This window comes from Oncorhynchus masou, chromosome 7 (genome assembly GCF_036934945.1).
Source record: "Oncorhynchus masou masou isolate Uvic2021 chromosome 7, UVic_Omas_1.1, whole genome shotgun sequence".
NCBI lineage: Eukaryota > Metazoa > Chordata > Actinopteri > Salmoniformes > Salmonidae > Oncorhynchus > Oncorhynchus masou.
Window position 1 is genome coordinate 4,016,226 of NC_088218.1, and position 9,580 is coordinate 4,025,805.

The following is a 9,580-nucleotide window of genomic DNA, read 5'->3' on the forward strand; positions in this document are numbered from 1 at the left end:
TGATAAGGTAGGGTGAGGCATGTACACCATTAATGATGAGGGAGGGTGAGGCACGTACACCATTAATGATAAGGTAGGGTGAGGCACGTACACCATTAATGATGAGGGAGGGTGAGGCACGTACACCATTAATGATAAGGTAGGGTGAGGCACGTACACCATTAATGATGAGGGAGGGTGAGGCACATACACCATTAATGAAGAGGGAGGATGAGAAACATACACCATTAATGATTAAAAAAAAAATGCATTTAACCTTTATTTAACCAGGTAAGCTAGTTGAGAACAAGTTCTCATTTGCAACTACAACCTGGCCAAGATAAAGCATGGCAGTTCGACACATAAAACAACACAGAGTTACACATGGAATGATTAAAACATACAGTCAATAATACAGTAGAAAAAAAGTCTATATACAGTGAGTGCAAATTAGGTCAAATAAGGGAGTTAAGGAAATAAATAGGCCATGGTGGTGAAGTAATTACAATATGGCAATTAAACACTGGAATGGTAGATGTGCAAAAGATGGATGTGCAAGTAGAGATACTGTGGTGCAAAAGGAGCTAAATAAATAGATACAGTATGGGGATGAGGTAGATAGATGGGCTGTATACAGATGGGCTATGTACAGGTGCAGTGATCTGTGAGATGCTCTGACAGATGGTTCTTAAAGCTAGTGAGGGAGATGGGAATCTCCAGCTTCAGTGATTTTTGCAGTTCGTTCCAGTCAGTGGCAGCAGAGAACTGGAAGGAAAGGCGACCAAAGGAGGAATTGGCTTTGGGGGTGACCAGTGAGATATACCTGCTGGAGCGTGTGCTATGGGTGGGTGCTGCTATGGTGACCAGTGAGCTGAGATAGGGCGGGGCTTTACCTAGCAGAGACTTGAAGATAACCTGTTGATGAGGGAGGATGATGCACGTACACCATTAATGATGAGGGAGGATGATGCACATACACCATTAATGATGAGGGAGGGTGTGGCACACATACCATTAATGATGAGGGAGGATGAGGCACATACACCATTAATGATGAGGGAGGGTGTGGCACACATACCATTAATGATGAGGGAGGATGAGGCACGTACACCATTAATGATGAGGGAGGGTGTGGCACACATACACCATTAATGATGAGGGAGGGTGTGGCACACATACACCATTAATGATGAGGGAGGGTGTGGCACATACCCCATTAAAGATGAGGGAGGGAGAGGCACATTCATCATTGATGCACTTCCTGCTAACGACCAGCAGATGGCACTAACAGGCCAACTGTAGTGTAAGCCTTGTCCAGAGAAAGCTTCTCACTAGGTTTGTTAAACATAGCATTAGCTTGCTTTTGGATACTGGGGTTTGAATGAAAACCCACCAATATCACATATTTAGACAGAGGGGAGGAAGGAAATTAAACTTCTGCTTTGGAAGTGGTGTTTCCTCAACCATAAAGGCGATGGTCCACAGTGGGAATTTATAGAGTCAAAACAAGTGTTTTTAATAGAAAGGTCTCGGCCTGTGTTTGATACTGTAGATACATGTGTAACCTAACATAGTGTCTATCCTGGCCCAGACCAGATGAGGCCATAGGCCCAGCTGATACTGTAGATACATGTGTAACCTAACATAGCTTCTATCATGGCCCAGACCAGATGAGGCCATAGGCCCAGCTGATACTGTAGATACATGTGTAACCTAACATAGCGTCCACCATGGCCCAGACCAGATCAGACCATAGGCCCAGCTGATACTGTAGATACATGTGTAACCTAACATAGCTTCTATCATGGCCCAGACCAGATCAGACCATAGGCCCAGCTGATACTGTAGATACATGTGTAACCTAACATAGCTTCTATCATGGCCCAGACCAGATGAGGCCATAGGCCCAGCTGATACTGTAGATACATGTGTAACCTAACATAGTGTCTACCATGGCCCAGACCAGATCAGACCATAGGCCCAGCTGATACTGTAGATGTGTAGCTTAGTGTCCATCTGGCCGCGGACTGGACCAGACCTGACGGGGGCGGGGCTGAAGAGCCCACGGCCCAGCATTCCATGCAGCAGGTGTGTTGGCTCACTGTTACATCTCAGAGCTCAAAGCCGCGTGCGCTGCCAGATCAGAGAGAGGCTCTCGCCCTCCTGGCTGGAGGCTTGGAAGCCTCTCTGAGAGACAGATGTTTACCTCTAACCTCTACAGCTGTCTACTTCCTGTCCGTTTTGACCTCAGTCCATGTGGCAGCGGAATGGACACGGAGTGAACACGGGCCCTTGTCTGTCCTGGTCAACGGACACTGCATTGCACACACACACACACACACACACACACACACACACACACACACACACACACACACACACACACACACACACACACACACACACACACTGTACATATTTCGTCTGTTAGACTTGCATGAGGAAAATAGGAAATCAATGATTTACCATACTATGTTTTCCAGTCTTACGAGCTTTATGATGTGATTTCCTTCCCAATCCATTCATGTTTACAACCGAGATTCATTCATCTCTTTTCTAATCTCAACCTCAATTGGCAAAGACTTAGAGAAAGTTGTTTTCCACTTCTCTAGACACGGTTGGTATTCGGCGGAGGGATAACTGCAGAGCACAGTTAATGTTTTGTTTTGCCTCCCAAGCTGTTATGTAAAATCAGCAATGGCTCATCTATGGCTTTGTGAATATATTTGGATCTATTTTGTCTTTGTTTAGGTGACCTACGTTTTGAAAGGCGTTTCAGCCCATGAGGATTTCTGTGGCCACTCTGGACTACTGAAACCAGGGGATTTACAGGTAGAGAAACACCTCACTGTACGGTATGTAGGTTCCTACTCTTCACCATACCAGAACCAATGAAGCTTCGTGCCTTCGGGGCATTTCCTGTGTTTTCCCCATGCAGCAGTCGTAAAGCTGTTGTCCCTGGTCAGTCAGTCAGCATCAACCAGGAAGTGGTTTAATAGGCACTAAATACACTAATGCCACTGGCATTAAACAAAGCATGTGTGTCTATGTACGCTAATGATTCAACCATAAACACATCAGAAACCACAGCCAATGAAGTCACTGAAACCCTTATTAAAGAGTTGCAGTCTGTTTTGGAATGTGTGGCCAGTAATAAACTGGTCCTGAACATCTCTAAAACTAAGAGCATTGTATTTGGTACAAATCATTCCCTACGTTGTGGACCTCAGCTGAATGTGGTAATGAATGGTGTGGCTGTTGAACAAGTTGATGACACTAAATTATGTCATGTTCTGTGTGGACCCACTAAGAGGAGCTGCTTCTTTCTCAACAGCTAACAGGGATCCTAATAAAATACCAAGATACTACTACAAGAGACTTGTTGTGTTGTGTGTGTGTGTGTGCAACAGCTAACTGGGATCCTAATAAAATACTACTACACGGGACTTGTTGTGTGCGTGCAACGGGGAGAGAGAGCGGAGAGACAAACACCATTGGTGGGGGCTGGAGCTACTAACCCAGGGCAGACGGGTTTCCTCACAGTGGAACAGGAGGGGAAAGCTGCTGACGAAAGTTTTAAGTGTTATTGCTCAATTAGCTTCCCACAGCAACGCTGCATCACCCTCTGGGCACTGAAAACGTGCATTAGAAATGGCTCCATATTCCCTATTGCACTACCTTAAACTATTCCCTATATAGTGCACTACTTTTGGCTTAAACCCCTATTCCCTATATAGTGCACTACTTTTGGCTAAAACCCCTATTCCCTATATAGTGCACTACTTTTGGCTAAAACCCCTATTCCCTATATAGTGCACTACTTTTGGCTAAAACCCCTATTCCCTATATAGTGCACTACTTTTGGCTCAAACCCCTATTCCCTATATAGTGCACTACTTTTGGCTCAAACCCCTATTACCTATATAGTGCACTACTTTTGGCTAAAAACCCTATTCCCTATATAGTGCACTACCTTTGGCTAAAACCCCTATTCCCTATATAGTGCACTACTTTTGGCTAAAACCCCTATTCCCTATATAGTGCACTACTTTTGGCTCAAACCCCTATTCCCTGAGCCCTTATTCTCTAGACCAAGGGTACTCCACTCTTACCCTACGAGGTCCGGAGCCTGCTGGTTTTCTGTTCTACCTGATAATGAATTGCACACACCTGGTGTCCCAGGACTAAATCAGGCCCTGATTAGAGGGGACAATGAGAACACGCAGTGGAAATGGCTTCGAGGTCCAACGTTGAGTTTGAGGGCTCTAGACCCTATTTAGTGCACAGCTTGGCCCCTGGACCAAAAGTAGTAGCAGCCATTTTATTTTAATGTTAGCGGAGCTTTGAGACGAACAATGGACATCCACTAGGTACATATCACAGCACTGGGGAAGATAGACATCCACTAGGTACAGTGGGGAAGATAGACATCCACTAGGTACAGTGGGGAAGATAGACATCCACTAGGTACAGTGGGGAAGATAGACATCCACTAGGTACAGTGGGGAAGATAGACATCCACTAGGTACATGTCACAGCAGTGGGGAAGATAGACATCCACTAGGTACATATCACAGCAGTGGGGAAGATAGACATCCACTAGGTACATATCACAGCAGTGGGGAAGGAAAGGTGTAAATGTGAAGTTAAATTCCTCCTGGAAACCAGTTAGTTCCAGTATTAAGTCCACATGGGTGATTTATTATGGAAGTCATATCAGACAACATTGATTTCATGTATATTATACTGTACAATACTCCTTTATATGGTTAGTAATTGTGTCTTGTGTGTGTGTGTGTCTATGCCTCTCTGTATCTGTGTGTGTGTTTATGCCTCTCTGTATCTGTGTGTGTGTGTTTCTGTGTGTGTGTGTCTATGCCTCTCTGTATCTGTGTGTGTGTGTCTATGCCTCTCTGTATCTGTGTGTGTGTGTCTATGCCTCTCTGTATCTGTGTGTGTGTCTATGCCTCTGTATCTGTGTGTGTGTGTCTATGCCTCTCTGTATCTGTGTGTGTGTGTTTCTGTGTCCGTCTCTGTGTGTCTTCATAAGTGGATGACGGCAGGCCGAGGGGTGGTCCATGCAGAGATGCCCGTGTCTGAGGAGCCCGTCCAGGGCCTGCAGCTGTGGGTCAACCTGAGGAGGGAGGACAAGATGGTGGAGCCCCAGTACCAGGAGCTGAAGGACAGCCAGGTCCCCAAGCCCAGCAGGGAGGGGGTCACTGTGGCCGTCATCTCTGGACAGGCCCTGGGGGTACAGGTGAGGAGCACCATACTAACCATAACCCTGGGTGTACAGGTCAGGAGCACCATACTAACCATAACCCTGGGTGTACAGGCCAGGAGCACCATACTAACCATAACCCTGGGTGTACAGGCCAGGAGCACCATACTAACCATAGCCCTGGGTGTACAGGTGAGGAGCACCATACTAACCATAACCCTGGGTGTACAGGCCAGGAGCACCATACTAACCATAACCCTAGGGGTACAGGTGAGGAGCACCATACTAACCATAACCCTGGGTGTACAGGTGAGGAGCACCATACTAACCATAACCCTGGGGGTACAGGTGAGGAGCACCATACTAACCATAACCCTGGGTGTACAGGTCAGGAGCACCATACTAACCATAACCCTGGGTGTACAGGCCAGGAGCACCATACTAACCATAACCCTGGGTGTACAGGCCAGGAGCACCATACTAACCATAACCCTGGGTGTACAGGCCAGGAGCACCATACTAACCATAACCCTGGGTGTACAGGCCAGGAGCACCATACTAACCATAACCCTGGGTGTACAGGTGAGGAGCACCATACTAACCATAACCCTGGGTGTACAGGCCAGGAGCACCATACTAACCATAACCCTGGGTGTACAGGTGAGGAGCACCATACTAACCATAACCCTGGGGGTACAGGTGAGGAGCACCATACTAACCATAACCCTGGGTGTACAGGCCAGGAGCACCATACTAACCATAACCCTGGGTGTACAGGTCAGGAACACCATACTAACCATAACCCTGGTGAGGAGCACAGGTGAGGAGGGTGTACAGGCACCATACTAACCATAACCCTGGGGGTACAGGTGAGGAGCACCATACTAACCATAACCCTGGGTGTACAGGCCAGGAGCACCATACTAACCATAACCCTGGGTGTACAGGCCAGGAGCACCATACTAACCATAACCCTGGGTGTACAGGTCAGGAGCACCATACTAACCATAACCCTGGGTGTACAGGCCAGGAGCACCATACTAACCATAACCCTGGGGGTACAGGTGAGGAGCACCATACTAACCATAACCCTGGGTGTACAGGTGAGGAGCACCATACTAACCATAACCCTGGGTGTACAGGTCAGGAGCACCATACTAACCATAACCCTGGGGGTACAGGTCAGGAGCACCATACTAACGCGCCATACTAACCATAACCCTGGGTGTACAGGCCAGGAGCACCATACTAACCATACTACCCCCTGGGTGTACAGGTCAGGAGCACCATACTAACCATAAACCCCCTGGGTGTACAGGCCAGGAGCACCATACTAACCATAACCCTGGGGGTACAGGTCAGGAGCACCATACTAACCATAACCCTGGGTGTACAGGTGAGGAGCACCATACTAACCATAACCCTTGGTGTACAGGCCAGGAGCACCATACTAACCATAACCCTGGGGGTACAGGCCAGGAGCACCATACTAACCATAACCCTGGGGGTACAGGCCAGGAGCACCATACTAACCATAACCCTGGGTGTACAGGTGAGGAACACCATACTAACCATAACCCTTCGTATACAGGTGAGGAGCACCATACTAACGCACCATACTAACCATAACCCTGGGTGCACAGGTGAGGAGCACCATACTAACCATAACCCTGGGGGTACAGGTGAGGAGCACCATACTAACCATAACCCTGGGGGTACAGGTGAGGAGCACCATACTAACCATAACCCTGGGGGTACAGGTCAGGAGCACCATACTAACCATAACCCTGCAGTGAGGAGCACCATACTAACCATAACCCTGGGTGTACAGGTCAGGAGCACCATACTAACCATAACCCTGGGTGTACAGGTGAGGAGCACCATACTAACCATAACCCTGAGTGTACAGGTGAGGAGCACCATACTAACCATAACCCTGGGGGTACAGGTGAGGAGCACCATACTAACCATAACCCTGGGGGTACAGGTGAGGAGCACCATACTAACGCACCATACTAACCATAACCCTGGGTGCACAGGTGAGGAGCACCATACTAACCATAACCCTGGGGGTACAGGTCAGGAGCACCATACTAACCATAACCCTGAGTGTACAGGTGAGGAGCACCATACTAACCATAACCCTGAGTGTACAGGTGAGGAGCACCATACTAACCTTAACCCTGAGTGTACAGGTGAGGAGCACCATACTAACCATAACCCTGGGTGTACAGGCCAGGAGCACCATACTAACCATAACCCTGGGTGTACAGGTGAGGAGCACCATACTAACCATAACCCTGGGGGTACAGGCCAGGAGCACCATACTAACCATAACCCTGGGTGTACAGGCCAGGAGCACCATACTAACCATAACCCTGGGGGTACAGGTCAGGAGCACCATACTAACCATAACCCTGGGTGTACAGGTGAGGAGCACCATTCTAACCATAACCCTGAGTGTACAGGTCAGGAGCACCATACTAACCATAACCCTGGGGGTACAGGTGAGGAGCACCATACTAACCATAACCCTGGGTGTACAGGCCAGGAGCACCATACTAACCATAACCCTGGGGGTACAGGTGAGGAGCACCATACTAACCATAACCCTGGGGGTACAGGTGAGGAGCACCATACTAACCATAACCCGGGTGGTGGTAGTGGGTGTGGCCAGTTGTGCGGTTTTAGAGGCCCTCTTCTTGGCCGCAGAGACAAACTGCTGCTGTTTTAAAGCACATTTCCTGCAATTCTATACATTTTGCCGCGGGGCAGAGAGAACATTGTACTGTTTTTTTTAAAGCTAATTTCATGCCATTCAAAAAAATGTGCCATAGGGCTGAGAGAAGATTTTAAAGCTAAATTCCTTCAATTCTACACATTTAGCCGTGGCTTATGCCTTGTTCTTATGCTATCTGAATGACTCAAACAGTACAACAAAATCAATGTGGGGCCCCATGACATGATATTTTTTACATTTTGGATTCATCCCGACTGTTTATTTTTATTTTGGGGGATTGTTAGTTCTCAAAGGTAATCATTAAATATATATACTGCTCTATTATATTTTCCACATATTTTATCTGGGTTTTAGTTATTTAAGTTTATACAAGTTCTTATGGATGTTTGTTCTGACTTCCACATGACATCAGCCAGTGTTGCACCACGGGATGGTAAAACGATTTCTTATTTTTATATATACGTTTTTCGGTGGCGTCCACGAATTAGCAACGGCAGTGCGCCGCTGCTAAAAGCATTTAGGAGAAACACTGGTTGATGTCACGTGGAAGTCATAACAAACAGTCATAAGAATATGTATAAACTTAACCGACTAAAAATAGATTTATATAGTTCTCACCCTACAATGTAACGCATTTGTAATCACAGGTCCAAAACCACAGTGGATGAAAAGGGGGGGGAGTTTATCATCTCCATCATTGTCATCATCAGTGTTCCTTTATCACTGTATTATACAGAATGAATACTTAATGTCGGCTGTTGACATGATGTGCTGGGGTCTTGCCCATATCAAAGCCAGAAAACTGTATACAATACAATGACTGAGATGTTGAAAGCCTCGGGCCCAGAAATGCCTCGCCAGAAATGCCAACCAACCACAAGACATTCAGCTTCATCATGTGACGTTTGCAGGCAATTACATCTTCACGAGTATCCATCCCCTTTCTCACCCCCCCCCCCCCCCTTCTCCTCCTTATTTTCTCTGTCTGTCTGGTCTGCTGAGTTAGACGAGACAGGAAATGAGTAGCAGGTTTCTGGGGAAGTGGGTTTGTCATGTTTCAGATGTAAATTTGACCGGGGCCGGTTGGGTTTGGGGTTCTCTAGGGTTAGGGTTACTCTAGGGCAGGAAGGAGACAGACAGACAGTCTATAAGGTTTGTCATGTTTCAGATGTAAATTTGACCGGGGCAGTTTGGGGTTACTCTAGGGGTTTGTCATGTTTCAGATGTAGAGGGGCCGGTTGGGACAGACAGACAGACAGTCTATAAGGTTTGTCATGTTTCAGATGTAAATTTGACCGGGGCCGGTTGGGTTTGGGGTTACTCTAGGGCAGGAGAGGAGACAGACAGACAGACAGTCTATAAGGTTTGTCATGTTTCAGATGTAAATTTGACCGGGGCCGGTTGGGTTTGGGGTCACTCTAGGGCAGGAGAGGAGACAGACAGACAGTCTATAAGGTTTGTCATGTTTCAGATGTAAATTTGACCGGGCCGGTTGGGTTTGGGGGTTACTCTAGGGCAGGAGAGGAGACAGGAGAGGACAGAGACAGACAGACAGTCTATAAGGTTTGTCATGTTTCAGATGTAAATTTGACCGGGGCAGTTGGGTTTGGGGTTACTCTAGGGCAGGAGAGGAGACTGAC

The 9,580-nt window shown here is 47.3% G+C and overlaps 1 protein-coding gene across 1 annotated transcript in view; it reads left to right on the forward strand.

Annotated features, from left to right (window-relative positions):
• Positions 1-9,580, forward strand: part of LOC135543126 (pirin-like) — a 208,767-nt gene that overhangs the window by 1,896 nt on the left and 197,291 nt on the right. Inside the window, exons 4-5 of the mRNA XM_064970202.1 lie at positions 2,731-2,811; positions 5,030-5,236. Of these exons, the coding sequence (XP_064826274.1) occupies positions 2,731-2,811; positions 5,030-5,236 (288 nt within the window). The remainder of the gene's footprint in view (positions 1-2,730; positions 2,812-5,029; positions 5,237-9,580) is intronic.